The sequence below is a fragment of the Chrysochloris asiatica genome, unplaced genomic scaffold (assembly GCF_000296735.1).
Source record: "Chrysochloris asiatica unplaced genomic scaffold, ChrAsi1.0 scaffold00129, whole genome shotgun sequence".
In the NCBI taxonomy this organism is placed as follows: domain Eukaryota; kingdom Metazoa; phylum Chordata; class Mammalia; order Afrosoricida; family Chrysochloridae; genus Chrysochloris; species Chrysochloris asiatica.
Window position 1 is genome coordinate 3,778,155 of NW_006408647.1, and position 26,600 is coordinate 3,804,754.

The following is a 26,600-nucleotide window of genomic DNA, read 5'->3' on the forward strand; positions in this document are numbered from 1 at the left end:
GGGACGTAGTGCTCGCGGCGCGCGCGCACTCTCAGAGCATCCTGAAGGGTATTTAAGGCTCGCACACGCTGGGCTGCGGAGATACTTGGGGAAGCTGCGACTTCGGCCTCGCCTCTCGCGTTTGCTCCTTGGCTTATTTCATTTCCTCTCTCCTCTCCCCTTGGCCACCCCTTTTGCACCGCACTCTCGCGGTCTCCCTCAGCCTTTTTGCCTTGAACTGAATCAAGGTGAGAAACAGGTCGGCGTGCGGAAAATCACCGAATAGCTAGAAATAAGGAAAACTAACAGAGACGCAACAGGTCTGGCCAGGGCAGCGGCGGCTCCGCTCCGCACGGCTCCCGGAGCCCCCCGGACCCTGCACAGCTGCTCTCGAAAGAGGTGTCTGTCCTCTGAGAGACTGGGACTGTGGGTTTTATCTCGCCTTTTACACCACTGCCCAGTCCACGGACTGAGCGTGTTTTCCACTCGCTGCTGGGAGGAGGGAAGAAAGCGGAGTATGGTCCACGCCTGCTTGTCTCGGCGCTGAGGAAAGCGGAGTCCATCTCCGCGCCCCAGCACTGATTCCACCAACTAGTTGTGCAGCCACTACGACTGAACTTTGAAGAAGTAGTCCTTTTTAAGATTACTGGACGTGGTTTTGGGTGGGAGGTGAAGTCGAGACAGACAGTCCTGCTAAGATGCTGGTGAAGAAGAACGCAGGAAAAGGAGGGGGCCGTGAGCCGGGTTCCCAGGATCCGAGCCCAGCCTCCCGGCAGCGATGTGCCAAGACCTGGCCCCCGTGCGCTACTCTGGCGGCCCTTCTGTCAGTGGTGGCCGTTATGTCTTGTCTGTACCTGGGGGTGAAAACCAACAATCTACAGGCGAGGATCGCAGCTCTGGAATCCGCCAAAGGGGATCCTTCCTTTCGTCTGCTACCTGATTCACTGGATCAACTCAAGGCAATGGTGCAAGAGAAAGTGGAGGGACTTCTGGCTCAGGTGTGAAAGGCTGGGGTATTTTGCACGTGCATAACGTCTTCCAAAGGCATGATTCTATGTACGGGATCAGCCACTTGCCCTACTGTGCCATACTTGGTGTGGCTGTTTGTGTGCCTGTGATATATGCGCACTGTAGCATATGTTTGTATATGTACACGCAAACGTAGGACTGTCTGTGTCTCTCAACATGTCTCCTTACTCTTAGGTCATATTTGCATGCTAAACATACATGGAAATCTAGAAAAGTGGCCAGAATGATGGGGTGGCATGTGATATCTTTTTTACTTTCCTGGGGGGTCCTGTGATATTCCTTCCCAATTTTATGGAAAATATTCCTTTGAGAGATAATATGCGGTGTTATTAATATATAACAGTTTTGTTGGTGTTGTTAAGTGATGTCGAGTCGGTTCTGACTCATAGCAATCCTGTATAGGGTTTCTGAGGACCCACTGGTGAGTTTGAACTGCGCAGTCCAGCGCATTAACCCTCAGCGCCACACCAGAATTCTTAATACAGATTCCTAATATAAAATGTTGTTGTTGTTAAGTGCTGTTGAGTGGGTTCCGACCCACAATGATCCTGTATAGGGTTTCCAAGGAGCGACTGGTGAGCTTGAACCACCAACATTGTAGTTCAAACGGCTTTGCAGTCTGGCACATTAACCCACAGCGCCACATAATAGGCATATATAATAGTTGTGCTGAAAGGTAAAAATCTCGATGTTCATGTGATTGAAGTAAAACGTTTCATACATTAAATGTTCAAAAGGAATAAAAATAATGCAGTGCCAGGGGTGTTTGGGAGTTGAAAGGAATGTGCGTTATGTTTATCAAAAGTAGGAGTAAGATCAAGTGAGGGTCTTCTCTGGAACTTACTCTTCCAACAGAAAGGCTGCTGGGCAGTAATTAGAACACAACGTGAGAAAACAGTTGGCCTTCCTCTATGAAATATTGGCTGTGTAAAAACCTTACCTAGAGAAAGCTACATGAACTGCTGCATGTTAGTGTCAGATGTTTGCATTGGCTGCATATGCTTCTGCTGGGGAAGAGAGTGGTGGTAGTTTGAGAATGGAGAAAGATGTTGTTATACAAGCCCAGCAGTCTTGATGCTGTGTCAGTGGTCGTTTACTTTTTTTAGGGCTTGGGTACTGTTACCTTTTGACGAAAGTCCAAGTCATATGTAAATGTTATACAGCCTATGGAATACTGGTGAATCAGCACATGGCCAGAGAGCCTCCAAAGAATCCATTTCTCTACATTGCTACTGATGATTATTAATACCTTTTCTTTTCCTACAGAACTCCTATGAACATATGGCTAAAATAAGAATTGCAAGAGAAGTACCTTCAGAGTGCAACTGCCCAGCAGGTAAAATGTAACTATTTAACAAGGTTTCCTCTGTAGCGGAGCACTTTAGAACAAAGGTCCTGTGTCTGTCAAGTCTACCGGTAATAATAGTAAAGAAAGAATGCAGACCCAAGTTACTTTAATAAAATCAACATGTCTCTGTCAAAAGAATGGCAAATAAAGCCCCAAATATTATTTTAAGCAATGTTCCAAGGTCATATGGAAAAGCAAAGGAGATAGAGATAATCACCAAGAAAAATACAGGCGAGGTGATGTACAAAGATGATGTTCTTACATTCATAGATTGAAAAATATTCTTCAATTTTATGACGTTATTTTAATGTCTGTGGTGAAAAGGGCTGTAGAACATGTTAGATTCTGAATTCTCCAGTGGCGAATGCTGCATTAGAACAGATTTCCATTTCCTTCCCTTTGGCATGTGATTACATTAGTAGGCCACCTTTACTTCTTCCCCTGCTTTTTCTTCTATCCAAACGTTCTCTCTGCTATTCTATAGCTAAAGATAAGGACTGTGAGATTTGTTCTTTATCTTGGCTTTCCCATTACAAACTACTGCATTCTTAATGACGTATCAGAAAAACTCTTACACACACACACTCACACATCACACTTTTAAGGTGCAACTTCTGGGAATTATATTAATGACAGTGTATGTAGAATGATGGAGAAAGGACATCAATGAATAAAAACCTCTGGGTAAGCATTAAATCCTCATTCACAGACCTCTGAGGGTTCATGGTCTTCTAACAATATATAAGCCCTTGGAATGTTGCCCTTGTAAATTATCTGGTGGATTCAACTGATACAAACCATGAAAAACTCTCCAGAATCTTGAGATTTTAAATTTCAGATAAATTCTGTTGATTCATTCTGAACCTTTTAGTTTCCTTTATTATCACTTATTGAAAAGCGAGTCTCTTATATCTTCTAATAACCAGGAACATGATCATTAGACATACATAATGTATATGGAAAGACATGTTCTTATATTGTTCCATATTCTGAGATTTTGTTTTTTCTGTTGATGATTGTTTTGGACACACTTAAACCAAGTACTATGTTTAGAAAATTTTCATAATAACTTTAGATTATATGTCATAAAAATATTTACTATTAATTTCTACTACATGAGAGTCCTTGTGTGGCACTGTAGAATAAGCAGTGGATTGCTAACCTCAAGGTTAATGGTTCAAACCTACCAGTCGCTCTATACAGGAAACCTGTATACAGGATTGGAAACCCTATACAGGATTGCTATGAGTTGGAACCGACTCACCAACAATTAGCAACAGTAACAACACGTTGTTGACAAAAATGGAACCATAATTTTGAAATGAAGCCTTTTGATTGAGAAGACATATATGAAGGGGCTTCAGATAGTTCATGGAGGGATTGAATTAGAAGATAATAGAATTTTTCCATGAACTTGTGAAGCTTTTTTGGTTGTTAGTTAGGATGTTAGGTTACAGGCCCAGAGAGACAAAGTTTAACGTTGTAGATTTCCCTCTTTGCTGTTGTTGTTGTTAAGTGTCGTGGAGTTGGTTCTGACCCATAGCGACCCTGAATGGGGTTTCCGAGGCTGTAAATCTTTACGGGAGCAGAAAGCCTCATCTCTCTCCCACAGAGCAGCTGGTAGTTTCAAACTGCTGACCTTGCAGTTCGCAGCCCGATTCATAACCACTATGCTACAGAGCTCCTTAGATTTCCTTCTTAGTTGATTTAAATTTGGAAGAAGTCAGGAATGCAAGGTAGGTACTTTTCTAGCAACTTCATCAGCCTGAAGGGATTATTGAAATTCTCAGAATAGTTAGTACAGGACTTTACTGATCACAGAGCATTTTCTGTATACAGTACTCTGGCTAGTGATGTGAATTTTTTTTAGTGGGCATCTTAATGAAAAGTAGCAAAGTAACAATCCCAGCACTGAGTTCTATTTTCTGTGATGTAAGTGCGTCATGTAGGTATTTATTGAAGTCTGATTTGTAATTTGGAAAACAGAGATTAAATCTGTTAAATCTAGAGTTTATTTAAAATTATCATAGAGTATAAATTTAGAACATATTACATTGTGCATGTTAATTTAAATGGTGATTTCTTTGATTTTTTTTCTTGGCTCTCACTAACAGCTGCTTTACTTCCTTACCACCACTAGAGCTCCACATTACCTCAGTTTTTTTCCAGGTTACTTGGGAGGTTAACATTTGAAGGAACACTTTCCAATACACAGAACCAAATGGATTTCTTGATGAAAAATCACTATTTTAGGAAAACCCGCTGCTGTTTGTGAAATCACCAGACATCATCAAAATAAAGGCATTATGTTGAAAGTCTCCCCAGGAAAAAGAACTATTTTGAATTCTGGTCAGTGAGGTATTATAGGGAATGAATGGACTGTCCAAGAGGATTAGAAAGGAGATTCAGAGCTCCCCACCTGGTTTGACTCTCAATCTGGTTTGCAGTCACTAAGAGTTGTCACCCAGACATCTGTTTGTAGGGCCTAATGAGGCAAGTCTGTGACCTCAGCTCAGTTCCTGTGGACAGATGCCCACCCCTTGAAGTTGACACTCTTGTTGACAGTCTTCAGCCACAGTGCCAAAGCCTGATAGCAAAGTAGAGATGTTATATTGTTTGGGTTTACTTTAATTGTGTTTAAACTCAGTCCCAGTGAGGTTGATCCAGGTAGGCTACTCCAAAATCATAGAATTTGTAGTTTAAAAAAATTAAAAACAAACAAACAAACAAACAAAACACGTTTGTAGGAGTGGGATTAAAGAAAGATTATTAATGACTTCTAATTGTAGGAAATGGTGTTCCCTACTTTATATGAACTCTCTCATTTAGTCTTCACAAAAACTGTGACAGTGAAGCATTTGTAATCTCATTTTACAGATGAGAAAACTGAGACTCAGAGAAGAGAATAACAGTATAGTAAGTACAAGGTCAGAAGTCCTGCCAGTCACTAATAGAATCCAAACCCCAAAGTCCAGTGAAGAAGAGAGAAGGAATATAGGTTGTGGAGTTGCAGCTCAAAAACTGTGTGTCCTTGGTCAAACTAGTGAATGTCTCTATTGCAATTCTCTCATTTATAAAAAAATGGTTGATAAAACTTTACTTGCAAGATGATAATGCACCTAAACTGTCTGGTGTGTTAGTAGCTATTCATTGTTGTTGTTAAGTGTTGAGTTGGTTCCAACTCATTGTGACCCTGTATAGGGTTTCCAACGAGCAGCTGGTGGGTTTGAACCACCAACTTTACAGTTAGCAGTTCAGTGCTAATCCAACAGTGCAACTCCCAGACTCCATTGTTGTTGTTGTTGTTGTTAAGTACCATGGAGTCGGTTCTGACTCATAGTGACCCTGTACAGGGTTTCCGAGGCTGTAACTCTTTACTGGAGCAGAAAGTCTCATCTTTCTTCTGTGAAATGATAGCAATTGGCTGAGAACCGCAAGGTTTGAAACTACCAGCTGTTCTGCGGGAGAAAGATGAGGCTTTCTGCTCCAGTAAAGATTTATAGCCTCGGAAACCCTGTACAGGGTCTCTAGGAGTCGGAACCAACTCCGCGGCACATAACCACCACCACCACCACTCTTCCTTTTACTATATGTTACTCAACTTTAATCGGATCTGTGGAGACACATGATATAGGTGGCATATCTGAGTCCTACATATGATATATAACTTGTTCAAAACCTAATGGCGAGTTAATGGCAAGTTTTGAGTGAAAATATTATGCTTAATTAAGCAAATTTATCTGTAGATCATTCAGATAATCAAACCAGTTGGTGTCTCTTGGTGCTACATTAATGAAGGTTGGTTCTTTATAGATATTTGTATTAGTGTCCTAAGTTATTTTTACTCCTTTAAATTATTGTTTTTTTAATGCAGGAAAAACTTTTGGTCTTTCTAGTAAATAATGATCGAAGTAAATAGGACCTGAGCTTAGGGGGCATAAAGATTCTTAAAATGTCTTTACAGTTTCTAACCAGACGTTTACAAAAAGAAGTTTAATTACTAGACTCATTTTCACATTTACTTTTAAAACCAGTTTTATTTAAATATAATTTACAGAATTCACTTATAGGTTTGCAACTCAATTTTCTCTTGTAAATTTACAGAGTTGGGTAGACACCATCCAGCTTTAGATCATCTTCATCGCTCCTGAAAGTCACATTTACGTTTTCATACACTTAGGAGAACCTTTATTTTTTTACTCTCAAGAAGCTCTATGGTTTGCACTAATGAAGCCCCAACAACAAAAAACATCAACAACAAAACTCAAACGAATGCCATAACCCATAAAATTGAAGTTCTATTTAGTAGAACATTAGCAGTAGTTGAGCCATGGAAATTCAGTTGGCATTGTGGCTTGGCCTCTGTAAAACTTGACCCTCATAAGAGAGAACAAGTTGTCTCTTTGCCCATGACTACGGATTTCTTTTTTGGTTCTTCTCTGAGAGAGCTTTTATGTGTAAACTAATAAAGCTCACTGGGAGCCAGGTAGACAACCAAAAGATAATTAGATCACAAATGTTGCTGTATCTTACTAGTCAGCAGTATTGCCCGCTCAGCGTATTATAAGGTTTAAGAATCTCTGTGTTGTCGAGAATGTAAATGGGGAATAAAGAATCCTGAGTTCTAGTCTTGGCTTTGTCATTAACAAATTATATGCTCTTGGGTAAGTCATTCCTAAGATTGGCTTTTACAGATTCTATTTTCATATCTCTAAAATAGGAGTATTGGACAAGAATGATTTTGAAGGGCATTTGTGGATTCACCAGATATAAATAAAGAACTTGTGTATGCCGAATACTGGGATGCTGTTGTTGTTGTTGATAAGTGCTGTGGAGTTGGTTGCAACTCAAAGTGATCCTGCACAAGGTTTCTGAGGCTGTAAATCTTTACGGGAGTAGAACACCTTCATCTTTCTCCCGCGGAACTGTTGGCAGATTCGAACTGCTGACTTTGAAGTTGGCAGCCCGACTCGTAGCCACTACGCTACCAGAGCTCCTTAAATACTGGGATAGACACTGGGAATACATTAATGAACGAGGCAGATGTGGTATCTATCTCATGGAGCTTGTAGTTCAGTGGGGATTACAGATATTCATTAAAAAATTATATGAATTTACAGGTGTGACAAGTTCAACCAGTACACTGTGCTTTGGAGTATATGATCCAAATCTCTTCCATGTTGCAAATACTAAGATTTCTTTTCTTCTCTTGAAAAAGAAAAGTATAATTCTCTTTGAGAGATTGCAGTAGGAGAAAAATTAACTTCTAATGAAAAATAACTGCTTTCGCAAAAACAGCTGATCTGCATAACTTTACCTAGCTTCGAAGGAACTATGGTGACTCTGTAGAATAAGTACTGGACAGCTAACTGCAAGATCAGTGGTTCAAACCCACCAGCCACTCTAGAGACAGAAAAAAAGATGAAGTTGTCCGATCCCATGAAGATTTACAGTCTTGGAAACCCTAGGATTGTAATGAATCAGAATCAGCTTGATGGCATTGGTTTGGTTTGGTACCTGACTTGGGTTTTCCAAGAATTTGTGGTAAGATATGATATATGATATACCTACTCTGATACTTGTCCCAGCTCTAAGGAAAAAGAGAACATTTAATAAAGGGCTATTTTGCAGAAGATGATAATGATTTATTTTTCTACTTTCTCCTAAAAATTGTGAGATTTGGACTGATAAGGAAAAAAGCTTCCTGTTTGGTGGTATTGGACAGTACCCCTGGACCTGGGTATTGTACGTTCATTTTTTTTTTATCATTTACCATTAAAACTGCTTAAAGAGTTTTAAACCAAAAACAGAATCCATTGTCATTGAGTTGATTCTCATATAGCATTTGTATATGGCTTTTGAGACTGTAAATATTTACAGGAGCAGATAGCTTCATCTTTCTCCCTTGAAACAATAGGTGGTTTAAACTGTTGATCTTACAGTTAGCAGACCAATGCCTAACCCACAGTGCCACTAGGGTTCCTTTTGGAGACTTTTTTTTGGTTGGTGTTAAGTGCTGTCAAATCGGTTCTAACTCATAGTGACCCTGTATAGGGTTTCCAAGGCTTTAAGTCTTTGTGGGAGTAGAAAGTCTCATCTTTCTCCTGAAGAACAACTGGCCGGCTTGAACTGCAGACCTTATGGTTCACAGTCCAGTGCTTATCGTATGGAGCCACCACGCTTCTTTGGAGAATTTAGCTAGAGATAAAAAGGAAATAGTAGAAAGTTTCTAAATCTCTCCATATCTCCGTATACAAAATAAGAATACATGTAAGCAAGTGAAAGTTCCTTCCTGGTGTGGTGCTATAGTATAAGTACTGGACTGCTAACCAGAAGGTTGGTGGTTCAAACTCACAAGCCACTCCTTAGAAATCCTAAACAGTCAGAATCAACTCAATGGCATTTAACAAAAACAACAAGAAAAATACGTCTGGTTTATTCATGTGAGTGATAACTTCTTCCTGTTTTGGGTAGAAATAAATGTTAGTTGTATCCTAAAGTTAGTATCCTTTTTTCTATGGAGTATGAAGCAACTTTAAATGGCTTTGCAACACATCAATTTTACTTTATGATATAAAACTTTTTGACATGATTTTTTTCATGCTATACATTTTTTATTTTATTTTCATGCTATACATTTTTTTATTTTCTCACCAGCCATACAATGAATGGAAAGAATGCATCACATAAGAGATGATAATATATAGATGTTCAGTTATTTGAGGTAAAGTCAGCAAAAGTTTGGGGAAGAAAGCAAATTAAAAATGCTGTAATTGTAATTTAAATGGAAAGAGTAGACATTCCCCTCCTCTTGTAAGGCCAAACAGTACAATGTGACATCCTAGTGCCTTAAAGCATTTATTTTAAATTACTTCAATCCTAATGAGTAGAATGGTTTGGGCAAACCAATTTAGTTGGTCAAGTAGTAACAGATGGCAAATGCCTTGCTACCCTAGGGACCAGGGACAAATTGCTTTTTGAGATAGCATTCTTGTTTTGTAGCATTTCTTTCGTCTCTCCTTTTATAAGTTATTAAAAAGCTCATTCTCCAAATGTTCTTTTTTTTACCTGAGTAATTGTGTGTTTTTCTATAAACTAGGAATTATTTAAGATGAGGATATAAGTTCTATATGGAGCTTTTTCCTAACTTCTTTGAAGAACATGCAGGTACAAACAGGTTTGCGGAGCCATGGTAATCAACACAGCTTCTGATCGGTGTGTAATTGTGCAAAAGCAACTATATGGCATTGAAAAAAAGCCCCACAACTAACTATATTTGAGTGTCAAAATTAGGTCTAGGGATGGAGAAAGGAGCAGCTACTGAGTAGGTAAATGGAGTGCTGATGGAGAAACTTGTCAGAATCAGGAATGTTTTGAAGTTCAAGGGGTATCTCCAGCATCAGGGGCAACCGTACTAGACTTCAGAAAACATCAGTCTATGTTTTCTTGAGTGGGAACCATCCAAAAATGCATTTTATTTCATCTGATCACTTTACAAACATTACTTTATTGGTTTGGTGGAAGCTAAGAATATGAAAATAATTTATGAGTCAGTCTTGTTACAGGCTCTAGTATGTGATCATTAAACATGGAAGCATCCACATCTTTCCTGGTTTGCCTATATGGGTAGTGTTCTATGTGATGGCTTAATGGACCATGTCTAACACCTTCTTTCCCAATTTATGTTAAAAATGACTTTGGCATGCCTATTAGATTCTTAGATGTGGTAGTTACTGTTTTATTTGGGATTTATTCAGCAGACTTGCAATTAAACACTTTTTTAGTTTTTAAATTGACTTTTAAAAATGAGGGAATACAGAGGAATGGGCTGAAGAATTGGAAATCACTTACAAATTAAAATCAAGCACTTTTCATTGGCATCATATATTCCTTCAAATGACTCTTGCATTCTGTAAGTCATGCAAATTATAGGATTCCTTGAGGAAATGCCGAGATGGCAGGCATCTTCCCTTTGTGTCCACAAGGAGGAGGAACTGAGCTGAATAGCAGGACTCCTTTTATTCTGCCAACTCCTTCCTCCTTATCTGTTTGCTAAGAAAAAATGTGTGGAGGCAGCAAGTAATGTCTTCTACCTATATTTGAAAATTAGGATGTTCCATAGATTTTAAAATATTTTAAAGAATCTAGTAAATTTCCCATTTATATTAGTCAAAGTTAGTCATTTTATAGAAAAATTTACAGATAGGAATTTGAGGTTAGTATAAATGAATGAATTTCACTTTACAAGTTGGGGCTTTTGTGCTTTACATTTTGCTGTTTCTCAAAATCATTTGGAATCACTTTGACGTAATTTCTTCTGGAGTCTCCATTTCAACTCAGTTGCCACATTATCCCTCCCCTCTTTATGTTGTGTTCCTTGGTCTGATCACTAAATTTGTCTTTTTGCAGTACATGTGTGTTTAGTATTTAGTACACACAGGCCTTATCTGCCAGGAATGACAAAAAAGAACAACAAATGTGTCTGTTTATATGGATATCAACAGTTTAGATTTTAGGACTTCTTGGTTTCTGGATTATTCTTGCATTTGAAATGTGGTCAGTGCATTTTAAAAGACAGTTTTCACATTTGGGCTAAGTGACTGAGTAAATTATATAAGCTATAACAGATCTCTGGTAGCGTAGTGGTTACGAATCGGGCTGCGAACCTTAAGGTCAGCGGTTCGAAACTACCAGCCGCTCCGCGGGAGAAAGATGAGGCTTTCTACTCCCGTAAAGATTTACACCCTCGGAAACCCTGTACAGGGTCGCTATGAGTCGGAACCGACTTGACGGCACTTAACAACAACAACATAACAGATCTACTTTGTACATGATGGTGATATTAAAAGTCAGAAATTGTCTAATTAGAAGTAGCTTGGTTAGGGCAGGGTTGAGTTTATTCCTTCATTACAAAGCTTGCACGTGTAAGGAGAAGAGAAAAAGGAGGAAGAGTTAACTCATATCCCCTAATCTCTCATGATCCTCTCTTGGCCATCATACTTTGAAAACTTGGTATTTTAGAGTTCGGAAACCCTATACAGGGTCGCTATGGGTCGGAACCGACTCTATGGCACATAACAACAACAACAACAACTATAGTGTTAGTTCGGACAATAGTTAAGGAGTCAGGAGAATTCTCCATTATACTGTTTCTAACCATCTTTTTTCAGTCTTGTAGCAGTTAATGGAACAGAAAAAAAAATCTTACAGGGTTTTCTCCTTCAAGACCATTATAGGGCCAAAATGATATTCTTATTTCTGATCCTTCATTGTCTAGATTTAAACATACCAGGGAACTTCACATGTTCCTTACCTAACATTTCTATATTTTAGGTCAATTCTGGGAGCTATTAAAGGTAAATTGGTTGGAATATCCTTGCATTATAAAATGACAGTTTTTGATCTCAGGCACTAGAATATGGTTAAATATTTTTTAGGAATACCCGACATGATCAAAAAGTAAAATTGATTTCTACAAGCCATCAACAAAAATCTACTTTTTTTCTTTTTCATTATGTCAGAAATGCTGGCAAATGCTAGGGTATTTGGCTGCTTACAGCAAGGTTGGCAGTACAAACCTACCAGCTGCTCCTTGGGAGGAAGAAGAGTCATTTTCTCAAAGAATCTCATCAAGCTTTACTTTCTTGGAAAACCCTATATAGGGTTGCTATACATTGAAATTGACTTGATGGCAGTGGTTTTGGGTCTTTGGTTTAAATGAATTTTGGAAGATTACAGATTATTTTTCCCTGATAGAATGAAGGTCTGTCACAAGGTCAGAGCACAGGAAACAAGCTTCTGAAGTAACTTTCTTTTTGAAGATAGTTATCAGACTGGTTGGGATCACATGGGCTGAGTGGGTCAAGGATCAAGCGACCCTTGAGGGCAAATTCTGACATCTACTAACTGGTAAATGGTTTTTCAGTACAATTGTATTTCACTTCCTGAGAGAGTGGGTTGAAAGTCCAATTCTACCAATCTCATTTATGAGCACCTTGTCAGGTGCTGTGATTTGTGTCTGTGCCTCTAAGACATTTGGTAGAATGCTCTACAGCAGTTTTGCTATAAATGTTCACCCTGATTGTAATGAAGATCTGTCAGTTGGGCTTGGTTGAGGGACTTTTATTGTGGCGTATTTCCTTATTGAACGGGTATTCTCATCTCATGCCTTTTAAGCAATTTCTTTGAGAATTTTGTTAGCCATAGGCTAGTAAAGCTAATATAGATCTAGGATTAAGTATTTCTGACGTTTCCCAACATTTTTTAAAGAGGCTGAATCTTTTTTAAAAATGAAACCTTATTTCAAAAAAAAAAAAAGACACTTTAAGGATCCCTGGTGTGGCACTGTAGGATCAGCATTGGACTGTCAACCACATGGTTGGCAGTTTAAACCTACCAGCTGCTCCTCAGAAATCCTATACATGGTCACTATGACGCAGAACTGACTGGATGACACTTTAACAATAATAACATATGACATTAGATACTATTTTAGCTACATTGACTTGGGACAAAGGAGCCCTGGTGGCACAGTGGGTTAAGTTTTGGGCTGCTGACTGCGAAGTTGGCTGTTCAAAACCATCAGATATTTCAAGGAAGAAAGATGAAACTGTCTGTTTCTGTAAAGGTTTGCAGTCTCGGAAACCTTATGGAGTAATTCTACTCTGTTCTGTAGCGTTGCTATGATTCTGAATTGACTGGATGGCAGTGGGTTTGTTTTTATGGTTTCATTTTTTTGTGAACCTGGACCAATCAGTGGAGGAAAGAGGAGACAAAAGGCCAAGCCCCATATGCTCTTCCTTTCTGTTTCCTCCCTCCCCAATGGTGGCCTGGCAGCATCTCCAGAGAACCTCAGGATTCCATCGGACACTGTGAGGAAATCCCTGAGAGTGGAGTCTGCAGTGGGATCCAAGAGTCCATGTCTACAAATATCATTTACTTAGTAACATAGAGTTCATCTCCACAATTCTATAACTAGAAGTATTGCTAGAAATAATAGAAGCCACATTACTTATTAAAATATATGGAATTCAGAAGTGACTATCAATGTAATATTGTCTCTTTAGTGGGTTGCAGCATCCTGTCAATAGTAGTAGCAACACTGGAAAGCTGGGTAAATGCACAGTTTAACTGATTAGAAAATCAACACCTCACCTCATCCTTTTTCTTCAAGTCACTTACTTTTTAAGTCTCCAAGTTAATTTGTTGATCTTCTTATTTTTTTTAATGTTTTATTGTGAACTGAGTGAAGGTTTACAGAGCAGATCATCAGTTTTACATTCAACAAACGATATAATTTGCTTCATTACATGGTCGTAATTCCCTCCATGCACCAACAGTTAACAGCTTTTACCTCTGTTCACTTTAACCACTGCATTCCTCCCTGTGTCTCCCACCACTCCCATCTTTCCTCTGCCAACCTCCCTCCAGTTGTACATTATCTGTCTTGTCACCCATGTCAACACATGTCTACCTTCTAGGGCATGAATCATTTCCTCCTCCCCAGAAAAACATTACAGGTAGTTTCTTTTATCAAGAACCCCCCCCCCCCCTTTTTTTTTTTCTTTGAAGTACAAAAAAATCCCTCAAACAAACAAACAAACAAACCCACACAGCAATATGTAATCGTTTAAACAACCAAAGGACACATTCTGGAAGCCAGCCTCCTGGCTGCCAGCACACAGCCTTTCTCGTTCCATGAGTCTAGCGTCCTCAGCTGCACTGTCTCTCCATGCCATCACCTCTGCCTCCATCTCTGGCATTGCTGCTTCTCTGACTAGGGTCCCATGTTCCACTTGATCTTGCTTTATATGACAGTTTTTTCCTTCATATTTTTACTTGTGTTTTAGACCTAGATATTAATTTGAGTTTTGTCACTAAGGCACAGCAATTATTGCCTTTAAAATATATTATTTATTATTATTATTATTTTTTCCACTGAGTTTGCAAAGTGGTATTTGAAAATAATTTTCCTCTATTATGCTATTTATAGAAAATCTGTGTTGCAAGAAAGTTGTTATTGAAGATGCTTCTAAGATCTTGGAGACCTTATTACTAATTTGACTTTTGTTTGCATGTAAACTGATAAGGTTTAAATAGACAGTAAAATGAAAATATATGAATAGTGCATATACTTGAATTTTTAAAGAAAAATAGTAAAAAAAAATCTCCAGAACTTAACTGTATTTTAGCTAATATTGCTCTGTGTTAAGTGCCGTCTAGCCAGTTCAGACTCATAGTGACCTTGTATGGGGTTTCTGAGGAGCCACTCTTGGGTAGTGAATGAGGTATACATTTCACAGAGAGTGTGAATCTGGCTGCAATCATATTGTTAAAAGTACTGCAAAAGGAAATTTGAAAGACAATACTCAACTTCCCATTGAAATGAATGTCCACTGTCATCACCAATGCTGTTTACTAGATGACTAGCTAGTTGTGGACAGTAGTTTGGCTGAGTGCAGCACCTTCCTCATTTGTCTTGTGTTGTTGTTGTTAGGTGCCATCAAGTCAATTCCAATTAAGAGTGACCCTATTTACGACAGAATGAAACACTGCCAGGACTTGTGCCATGCTCAAAATCGTTCCTGTGTTTGAGCCCATTGTTGCAGCCACTGTGTTGAAGGTCTTCCTCTTTTTTACTGAATGGCACCACATCTGTACAGTTCATTGAGCTTTAACCCCAAACCCACTATCATTGAAATGATGCCAACTCATAGCAACCCAATAGGACTGAATAGAACTGCATTCTAGGGCTTCCAAGACTTTGAAATCTTTACGGAAGCAGACAGCCTCAGCTTTCTCTTGCAGATGGCTGGTAGGTTAGCATCACCAACCTTGCAGTTTGCAACCCAACGCTTAGGCCATTCCACACCAGGGCTCCTATTGAACTTTGGTGAGCAATCTAGTTTATTTTTAATATTAAGTCCCTAACTGTGGACCTTCAGAAAGTTTGGAAGAGAAAGCCACTTTTATCTTTTAAACTACTATAATTACTTTGCCTTCTGAAAGAAGCCAATACTTAGTAAAAGCAGTAAAGATAGAAAGGGCGATCAAGTGATCAAGGCTGGAAAGTTCATATATGCCAAACAAAGCTATTGTTAACTGTAAAACAGAGATTTAACCAAGCAAAATTGTATCCCATAATTTTGCTTCCAAACCCAACACACATATTGACAATTTCTCAGGCGTTTATGTGGCAAGTCTGACATTGTACCTTAGAACTACTATACATGTTATGCATCTGGAAATTTTTAATAAAAGAAAAATTCTAGCATTGAGAAATTACATCTGTAAAGAAACCAGGGCTTTTTATACTCTTGTATATAGTTTCCTTCCGTGCAGTTATTTAATGCTCTAAATTTCAGCTACTTCTAATAGATACTTTCCTGAATATTGGTTTGATTCTGTAATCAAGCTCTGTGTGAATAATTCTGTGTGTTGGTAGTGAAATTTAAGTTACCGTTTTTGTAATAGTTTTTTTTTTTTTTTTTTTAAGGGCTTGTTTTTATGGCAGTAGGTATCCTTGTCTTGAGCAGTCTGGACTATACTTTCTGTTTTCTATGTGTGAGTGAGCCTATGCCACATGAGATTCACAATGTGTTTTTTTCTTTTAAGTTTTCATCTGCTTTTGAATAGAGAACCTTGTTTCCAGAATTGGTCCTCAAGACGAAATCCCCAGACACAGGGATTTTGCAATCAGTCACATGTATCCACTACACATGTGTATCGTACATCTTTTGGTAGGATTTTCAGTTTTTACACAAGTCTCCTTTTGTTTAATTATAACCATATACCACTTCTCACTGGCATTTTGGACATTCTCACTGTTTTCACAATTATAGGGTGCGAGAGGATTAATAATGCTCATAGAAGTCATGAAAATAAAGATAAACGCAGCAAGCACACCCATGGGCAGATACAAGCTGCCCTTTCAGGCTCTCACTGAATAAGTGTCTTTCTAATTGAAACTGTTGTTGGTGAACAGAGCGGACAGGGTTGTCTTGAGATGTTGCTGTGTATCTATTAAGCTATAAAATGCAGGATCTTCTACTGGTTGGTGGTTATATGTCGTGGAGTCTGTTCCAACTCATACTCCTAAAAAAAACCCGCATTCTTGTCAGGCTACTCTCCTTCCTCTCTTCCCCACCCTTATGTTGTTAAATGCCATAGAGTAATTTCCGACTGTTAGTGACCCATTATAGGGCTTCCCTGGAGCACCTGGAGGGTTGGAACTGTTGACCTTGTGGTTCAAAGTCTAGTGCTGATCCTTCAGCACGACACTGCTGTCAAATCGGCCCCAAGTTCATGGTGACCACTATGTGCAATGGAAGGAGACATTGCCGCCATCTTTCATGACCCCCATGATTGGGTTCAAATTGGATCATTTCAATTCATAAGGTTTTCATTGGCTCATTTTCAGAAATAGTCACTTAGTCTGGAAGTTCCTCTGAAACCTCTTCAGCATCATAGAAACGTTTATGCCAACAGTGATAGATTCGTGATGGCTATGTATGAAGAGCAGTTTACAGCAACCACAATAAAGTCTTGGTTTGGTGCTGTAGGATAAGCGTTACACTGCTGACTACAAGATTGAAGGTTCAAACCCTCTATCTGCTCCTTGGAAATTCTAGACAGGGTTGCTATGAGTCAGAACTGACTCGATGACACTTAACCACAACAATGTTACTGAAAGAGTTTGTGACCCTGCACTTTCGTTTTGGGAAATTAGGCCCAGGGGATTATTTTATTTTTTTCTCTCTTTTTTGGACTTCTGGGGATCCATCCTTACTTATAAAAATAGTCCTTATGAATATCCACTTTAAAATAATTAGAAAAATAAGACATAATAAAATAAGTAAAAGCAGACATAACTGTAACAGATTTTAAAAGGGACCATATTGTGATTTGAAAAGCAGTCTTTGTGAATAAATCAGTTCTGTCCTCATGTTTTCTATTTTCTGGTGCTGCAGGATAAAGCACTAAACTGTAAGGTTAGTTTGAACCACAAGGTTATTGGTTCAAATCCACCAGCCACTCCTATATAGTGATTATATATATGGTCACGGTGAGTCGGAACCTTAACAAAAATATGTATATTTACCAACAGAATAAACACCATGTTTACATCAACTCTAATAATATAGTTGAAAATTTGAGCCATACATCAGAATATTTGTTCTATAATCTACAAAAATATCTCGTGTCTTCCCTTAACAAAGGTTGTAGACTATCTTCCTCAGAAGTAGAACATCCTTGGGGTGCTGGTTAAAGGAATCCTGAGGAACCTTTTCCTTATGGAGTCTAAAAGTGTGGTGTATGGTTGCCTCTGGTGTGGCACCATAGGATAAGCACTCAACCTCAACGTCAATTTGAACTGCAAGGTCAGTATTTCAAACTCATCAGCTGTTCCTTAGAAACGCTTCACCGGGTTGCTATGAGTCAGAGCCAATTCTACAGCACACAACAACAACAACAATGGTTGCCTCTGGAATGTGTGCTGTTGTCTCAGTCAGCCTGGAGTCTCTTTGTGGTACTGAAGGTTGGAAGTTGTAGTCTACCCCACCAGAGGCACCTTGAAAGAAAAGTCTGGTGATCTACTTTGGAAAAATGATCAGCCGCTGAAAACCCGATAGAGCAAGCAGAGTTCTACTCCGACACACAGAAGGTCCTCATGACTTGGAATGAATTAGAAGGCAACTGGTTTTGGATTTGGCTTCAGATGTTTTTTCTTTATATGGTGGTGGTGGTGGTGGTGGTGGTGGTGGTGGTTGTGTGCCTTGGAGTCAGTTCCGACTCATAGCAACCCTGTATAGGGTTTCTGAGGCTGTAAATCTTTATGGGAGCAGAAACAGAAAGCCTCATTTTTCTCCCACGGAACCACTGGTAGTTTCGAACTGCTGACTGTGAAATTAGCAGCCGGACTCATAACTACTACACTAATAGAGCTCTATTCTTTGTATATTTCTATCTAATTCTACCCTATTCATTCACAAGTTGCTGCTTCTGAAACTTATCTTTAGTCCATACTGTTAATGACTTATGTGTCCATTCTTGGTCAGCTACAACTTGATTGTTTTACCTCTCTCCATCTTTACACTACCTACAAACCTTGTTATTTGAACATCACCCCAAACAACTCAGCCCTCATTTACCCAGATGGGTGGGTGCTTTTCTTTTCTCCTGCCTGGCTCAATTGCTGCCCTCTTGTTTGCACAAACACACTCTAGCAGAAGAATGGGTATAGCTAGATAATGGCCCCAGTTGTGTGTTCTAGGAAGAAAGTCTGTCAGAACTGACAAAGTTTAGTAAAATATTGTCATATATTGAGTAGTAACTGAGATGTTGAGCAATATATTGAAACAGTATTGTGGTTGCTGGTTTTGGTAGGGAAATATTTCCTTTCATTCAGAAGCAGATTATGCTTTGGTATTTCTAGGTGGTGATGGCAGTGGTTGTGTGCTGTTGAGTTGGCTCAGACTCATACGGACCCTGTATAGGGTTTCCGAGGCTGTAAATCTTTACAGGGACAGAAAGCCTCATCTTTATCCCATGGAGTGGCAGGCAGATTCAAACTGCTGACCTTTCAGTTAGCAGTCCAAGCCCACCTCATAACCCACTATGCTACCAGGCTCCTATTTCTAGGAAGAGGGGAGAACTAATTTTAAATATTAACTATTTTGGTTGTTGTTAAGTGCCGTTGAGTTGGTCCCAACTCATAGTGGTCCTGTATAGGGTTTCCAAAGAGTGGCTGGTGAGTTTGAACCGCCGACCTTGTGGTTTGAACCAACCTTGCAGTTATTAGTACCTATTATATGAGGGGGCCTTGTGTATAATAGTCTTTTATAAATCGTTTAATTTTAATTCTTAAAATACTTATTCCTGCCTACTATAGGCAAAGTCTTGTGCCATATGCATAATTATTTTTAAAGAATAATTAGGCTGCAAAGTTTTCTTGAAGGAATAATGATGAGAACTAAAAATTATGAAAGTATTGTCTGTAGTCGACTGTATCCAGTTTTAATGAGCTTAAAATTACAATGATAATTGGTATTTGAACTCATAATTCCAGTTCATTTACTTTTCACGATTTTAAAAATAGCAACCTGTTATTAGAGAAGTTGGCATTTGAAGTATAAAAATTTTTTCTCAGAAAATTGAAAAGTTCTCTAATGAGTATTATGATGCTTTGCAGAAATTCTCATGACACATCAATTAGTTCTTTTTTTTTTTCTGAGGATAAATTATCTCTGTCAGTTGTTAGGCCATTTGCAACATTTTTAAACCTCTCCCTAGGCAATTACTTTTAAGGACTCTCATGGCAGTTAATTTTAAAGAGTTTTGCAGGATCTCTTAAATGTTGGTTCAGATTCTGTGGACGTGTGAGTTAAGAGTCTCTGGGTCTTGGCTGGAGTCTCTCGGGTTACAAAGAACAGAAACCTATTTAGGTGGCTTTAATACTAATGCAGGGTTTCTCAACTTTGAGAAACCTGGATTTCAGCAGAATTAGAATGGTTTCTCAGTATCATAGCAACACGCAAACCTCGGCTGAAAACAGGTAGTGGTTACATTGGCTGGGGATCTAATAAGGTGAACTCTGATGTTTTGGGCTGAGTGATTCTTTGTTGTGGGGAGTTGTTCTGCATAGTGTAGGATGTTTAGCATCATCCCTGGCACCTACCCACTAGATACTAGTTGCATTCCTCAGTTGTGATAACCAAAAATATTTCCAGATATTGCCAAACATTCCCTGGCGAGGGTGGAAATGACCCCAGTTGAAAACTATTCTTATAAAGATATTGTTGCTAACTGCTGTACACGTGGTGATTTACTGCTGTTTTCATGGTTACCCCCATACACCACTGAGTGAATGCTGCCCGATCTGGCACCAACCCACTGACCTGTGACCGGTTGGGCTACTGTGATCAAATAGCTGATTTTCAGAAGCAGATCACCAGGTCTTTCTTCTTAGTCTGCCATTGTCTGGAAGTTCTATTGAAACCTGTTTCTAATAAATTTATATCTGAACTCATTAGCTTTATTTTCCATTAATGAACTGGGGAACATATAGTCCAGAAGTCAAATGAGGGTTCTGAAGATGAAAAATCCTCCAGGCCCTGGTGTGGCGCTGTGGGGTAGAGCACTGTATCGAAAAGTCAGTTTGAATCACCAGGTCAGAGGTTCAAACTCACCAGCTGCTCCTTGGAAACCCTATACAGGGTTGCTCTGAGCCAGAACCAACTTGATGGCACTTAACAAGAACAACAACTTTGTCAATACTATCATGGAAATGAGTCCAGAACAGTGTTTTTCACAGTAACAGTTTACCCTAAAACATAGGTTCCAGCCAGACCCTGGAGTTTCTGTTTCTCAAAACTGATGTTGTTGTTGTTAAGTGCTGTCGAGTTAATTCCGACCCATAGTGACCCTGAACAGGGCTTCCAAGTAGCAGCTGGTGGGTTTGAACTGCTGACCTTATGGTTCACAGTCTAGTTCTGGTCCTACAGTACCACACCAGAAGTCTGATGGCTCATAGATAATTACTCAAAAAGAGCCTGAAACCTAAGGCAATGTCTCTGCTAAATTGCTGACTAGGCTGTTGTTTGACTTGAAGGCGACTTTAGGAAACCAGTTTCTGTAAGGTTCAAAGGTCTTGTAAGACAAATGGTCGGGGTGGGTCACCCCAACTCCATGGACCTAGAAATCTGAATTCTAGCCCAATAAGAATGAGATTTCAGCATCGAGCAAACTTCCACTGAAAACAAATGGTGGCTGCATGTGAGGTGAATCAGCTGAGAATCTAACATTGGTCACCTTCATGAAAGGCCAACATTTTGCCACTAATCCATCAAGGCCCACTTTTTAAGGATACCCAGTGAGTAAGGAAAACAGGAGCATTAACTCTGCAAATGGCTCTTCTGGAAGAATGGAAATGCAGAGTGGTCCAAACAATCTGAATGCCTCATTACCTGCCCGTATGGGCTTAAGAATTCTCTCTTTCTACTGATCTTGTCTAGGCCCCCCGTCTCTCTCTCTCCATTGTAGTTGCTGCTGTTGCTTTATGGTCAAGGTGTTGTGTAAATGCTAACTCGTTGTGTTCCTGGTGTCTTTGGGTGGGTTTGAGCTACAAACCTTGAGGCTACTGTTATTGTTAAGTGCCACCGAGTCTGTTCTGACTCATAGCGACCCTGTATAAGGTTTTCCAAGGAGCAGCTGATGAGTTTGAACCACTAACCTTGTGGTCCAGTACATTATGCCACAGCGTCACACTAGTTAAGCACAAACCACTTCCACCATCTATAGCCCTAAATTGCAAAAGTTATGTTGCTACTAATACAGTCTAAAATCATAATGAATTTTGGGCTAGTCCTATATGAGAGGGTTTCAAAAAGTTTGTAGGAAACAGAATTAAAAGATAATGGAATTTTGCCACAAACTTTTTGAAGCCCTCTCATAGTTTTGTTGACAGACATGAGTTTAGCACTAATGAAAAACTCTTATGTATTTTGAACCTGTGTTATTGTTAAGTCCTTTCTTCCTTGCTCTTTCTCATAGTTAAAAAATAAATAATTTTTTGCATGGGGGAATAAGATGAGTTCAAGGCTTTATATTTATTTTCACTAAATTTGTATCTGTTTTTATAGATCACAACTCCAACCTTTTCGTGATTTGTTAGGATTGTGAATATGTGCCTTTCAGTAAATTTCCTACTCTTCTTAGCATCATAAGATTTGGAAATTGGATGAACTGTCTGTGTTAGCCTCTAAGTCTATGAAAAATGCCTTGAGTATGAGAGAGGTGAAAAGGACTTGATGTCTCCCTCTTGGTTTTCCTTGTTTGCCTGCCATTCATCTATTTATCAGCATATTTGGAGTTGTATTTTTTCCACTGATTCTCCATGTAAGTGTTTTTCATGTATTTCAGTACTTCCAACAGTGTTCCTCATTCCTCAGGACAGTATTTCTTTTTTTGTGTTAATAAATGCTCTGAAGAGGTTTTCAAGATCAAATAAATTAGAGGCATGCAGAGTTAAACGGAAACATTCATTTACGGTAGGATTTGTATATTGCGAATCTATAAAAGGGAGAATATAATGCATCATATTTTCTAAACTTATATGGTTATGGAACTTTTTTTCCTTTTAGAAAGACTAGCAAGGCTTAGAGCAAGTTGTTTTGTGGGTGAATACATATTTTCATCCAGGCCAAAATATAGGAAAGGTGTTTAAGGATCTGTAGAACTTTAGCTGAGGTTGCTCAAGATTAATAGGGAAAGTGTTTTCCAGGTTGCAGAATTGGAACTAATGAGTTTGTGTGTAGAAAGGAAGAGGTGGAGGAGAAGGAGAACAAAGCAATATAACTTCATGTAGGACAAAAATCTAAAAGCAAATAACCTAAATGTGTAAAGTGAGTTAGATAATAGAGACAATAAAAGAAGTGTCTTATCGTCAAATTGTAGTAAGATCTAACTAAAAACATTCAACATCATACTTTGCCCAACAAACAAGATTTTGGGTGTTATTAAGTTTGGGAGCCCTGGGGTGGTGCTCTGGGATAAAGCAGTGGACAACAGGTTGGTTTGAACCACAAGATCAACGGTTCAAACTCACCGCTGCTCTTGGAGCTCCTTGGAAACCCTGTACAGGGTTGCTATGAGTCACAACCAACTGGACGGCATTTAACAACAGCAACAACAACAACAATAACAAGGCTAAATTTAATGAGTCCCCTGGTAGTATAGTGGGTTATGTTAGCAGTTTGAATCTACCAGCTACTCCAAGATAGAAAGATAAGACTTTCTGTTTTCATAAACATTTACAGCTTTGGAAACCCAATGTTGGCTATCAATCAGAACTGACTTGATGGCATGCAGCAAGGCTAAACTTTATAATAGGAGATAGCTCTGTGGCGCTGTAGAATAAACATGGGGCTGTTAGCCACAAAGTCGATGGTTCAAACCCACTAGCTGCTCCTCATACAGGGTTACTTTGAGTCAGAATTGACTTGATGGCACTTAACGAAAATGACAACTCTACAGGGAGTATTCACGGGGATACTCCTTTTTGGAGAAAATTTGAATAATAGTGTATATAATTGTTTCTCAGTACAATTATCCTCTATAATGATTGTTGTTTATATTTCTGTGTAACATGTTTTAAAGTATGTAGCCTACTTTTACATTAAGAATAGTATACCTTGCTTTCCTAAAAATATTATCAGCATCCTTTGTTTTGTCAATACTCCAAAAAGTTTTGTTGTTTGTTGTTAAGTGCCGTTGAGTCAGTTCCGACTCATCACCACCCAGTATAGGGTTTCCAAGGAGTGACTGGTGAGTTTGAACTGCCAACCTTGTGGTTTAAATCGACCTTGCATGAACTTATCCTACAGTACCACATCAGAACTCCATCCATTGAGATGGAGAACTATAATAGTGTTCTCTTTTTATGCATGTAAAATTTTTTATTGCTATTATTAATACATTTTCAGTGAATAACCTAGTATATATCATGTGTGCATCTCTGATAATTTTCTCTAAGTTTACTATTTCAAACGTTATGGCCCTTTGTACAGGTCATAATGTATATAGCCCAAATGAATTTTAGAAAGTGGGTAAAAGTGTTGGTTTCATTTCACCTTCACGGCACTGTGGTAAACTCTTGAAAAGGAGTGGCATAACCACATTATCTAGTCTCTGGGTGGCACAAATGCTTTAAGTACTCAACTAATACCCAAAAAGTGGGCAGTCTGAACCTACCCAGAGGCTCCTCAGAAGACAGACCTGATGAGCTGCTTCAGAAAGGTCACAGCTTTGAAAACTCAATTGGAGCAGCTTTCTACACACACGGAGTTGCCGTGAATCAGACCTGACTTGACATCTACTAACAACAATCACTACAAATTATATTTAAATATTTTTAACCGTTCCTGTTTCTATAAATTGGTAAGTAAAATCTGTTCAGAATTCCTTCAAGAGTTTGTTTGATATCCTTCCTTTAGTTCAAATCAGTAATGGTTTAGTGAGCCACCACCTTGATTGTCATTTATTTATTTATTCTCGTTTAGTGAAAACAACCTAATTCCTTTCCACTTCTGGCTTTAGGGTTCTTTTTTTTTTTTTTTTTTACCAGAGAGGAAAGTATATTGCGGTCTTCTTAGTACAAAGAATATTTCAATTAGAATATCATTCTTTTATGTTTTATCCTAAAAGCTTTGATTTTTGTTGTTTTTATTCTTTGGGGAGCTAGATTTAGATATGACCAGAAATCTATCAATATTCTATTGCATATTTTAGAGTAGCTAAAAGGTTGCTTAGTGTGAACTTTAGTTCATGTAAAGAAATGATTTCATTGAGAGATGAACTAGTTGTAGAAATATACTTGAAACAAAAATAAGATTTACTGTGTGTGAATCATTAGTTTCTTTGTTCAGTTGGTTTTCTGCTACCAATAGGATGGCATATTGACATACCCTATCAGTTTATGTAGCACTGTGGGCTAATGTGCTGGACTGCAAAGTCATTTGAGCCACAAGGTTGGTGGTTCAAGCTCACCAGCTGCTCCTTGGAAACCCTATACAGGGTCGCTATGGGTCGGGAATGACTCGACAGCACTTAACAACAACAACAACAACAACCAGTTTAGCTAGGAGAATTCATGATTATGTAATAGCTGGTTATTTGACTGTGATTTAGAAAGGATAGTCACTGTTATAAGAGGAAAAGTATTTTAAAGAAAAAAGTAGAATGATTAGCAAAAGTATTTATCTCCATAAAATAGTTATAATCTTAAAAGCAACAATAATAATATCTCTTGTGACTCTTTGCTTTACTGTTATTCTTTAATAATTAGCTATATATAATATTTTAATTTAACTTAATGTTTTAAAGGAGACCTGGTGGCACCTTGGTTAAGTGCTTGGCTGGTAATTGAAAGGTCAGGGATTCAAATCTACCAACCGCAAGAAAGATGTGGCTATGAAGATTCTAGCCTTGGAAACCTCTTAGACAGTTCTGCTTGTCCTATAGGGTCGCTGTGAGTCAGAATATGCTCTATGGTACACAATAACAACACTCACCACAGCCACAATCTTTTCAACCAGGTTTTGGGAACTAATCAGACTAGTGATCCATTAAGTAACCATTTGAGAACTTGGAAATGGTTTTTCCTGTTCTTGAATGCTATTCAGCTCTCCCTGTGTAAAGTAAGGTCTTGAGTAAACAGCATAGTACAGTCAGATTTCTTTACCTTGGGGTTCCATTAGTAAATTCAACCAACTCTCCCAATAGAAATATTTTTTTGGAAAAATCTCCTAAAAGCAATGAGTTGGTCAAAGTAATCCCTCAAAAGTTAAGAGGGGGGCGTGAAGTGCTATTTATATAGCATTTCTGTTGTATTAGGTATTGTAAGTAATGTAGAGCTGATTTAAAGCATACAGGAGGATATGTGTATGTTATATGCAAATGTTTTGCCATTTTATATAGGGACTTGAACAGCTGTGGATTTTGGTATATGTGGGGGTTCTGGAACCAACCCCTCACAGATATCAAGGGACAGTTGTAGTTAACAACCATTAAGTTGCCCCATATTTTACAGCCAGTTCATATCCACCTGTATGACCTAAAGTTAATTCATAGCCATTTCCTGTATTCTAGTCACTTGGTTGTATTCTGAATAACAACAACAAAAAACTCCAGCTGAATAGTGTCCTGCAAAATTTTAGTTTTAATTGTATATCTTATTCTTTGAAAACTAGTGAGTGATGATGAACATGTAATAATTCACAGTTAGTGTATTTATGAATTTGGAGGAGCCCTTTAGTATACTGTTTTTTATCTTAGTAATTTTTCCATTGACTCTGGTCTGAAGTCTTCTGTGAAAATATGCTCACTTTGAAACTGGGTGTGCACATTGGCGTATAGAGGAACTCTGGGAATCCTAGCTCCCATGTGAGATGGCAAAAATTCCTTACTAGATCCTAGACCTTGCCTCATCTTTGAGAATTCATAGGATTATTAGATTGGGATTTTGTTATTCAAACAGACTGTTCAAATTTGTATCCTTAATTGTTGAATCTTCAGAACTCATTTGAGAGAACAAATTAAAGTAAGAAAGGTACTAGAATGAAGGGAGATGTACGTGTGTACTGATAGCAAAGAACAAAATTATAGGGCATGGCTTATCAACAAAATTAATTAATATACTTGATAAAAGCTTGCCACCATATGTGTGTATGAGAGTATATATATATAT

At 38.6% G+C, this 26,600-nt stretch overlaps 1 protein-coding gene across 1 annotated transcript in view; it reads left to right on the forward strand.

Moving 5' to 3' along the window:
* The first annotated feature begins 626 nt into the window (after positions 1 to 626).
* The window catches only part of COL25A1 (collagen, type XXV, alpha 1), a 668,242-nt gene continuing 642,268 nt past the window's right edge, over positions 627 to 26,600 (forward strand). The window contains exons 1-2 of the mRNA XM_006869318.1: positions 627 to 977; positions 2,275 to 2,344. Coding sequence (XP_006869380.1) covers positions 678 to 977; positions 2,275 to 2,344 — 370 coding nt within the window. The 5' untranslated portion in view covers positions 627 to 677. The remainder of the gene's footprint in view (positions 978 to 2,274; positions 2,345 to 26,600) is intronic.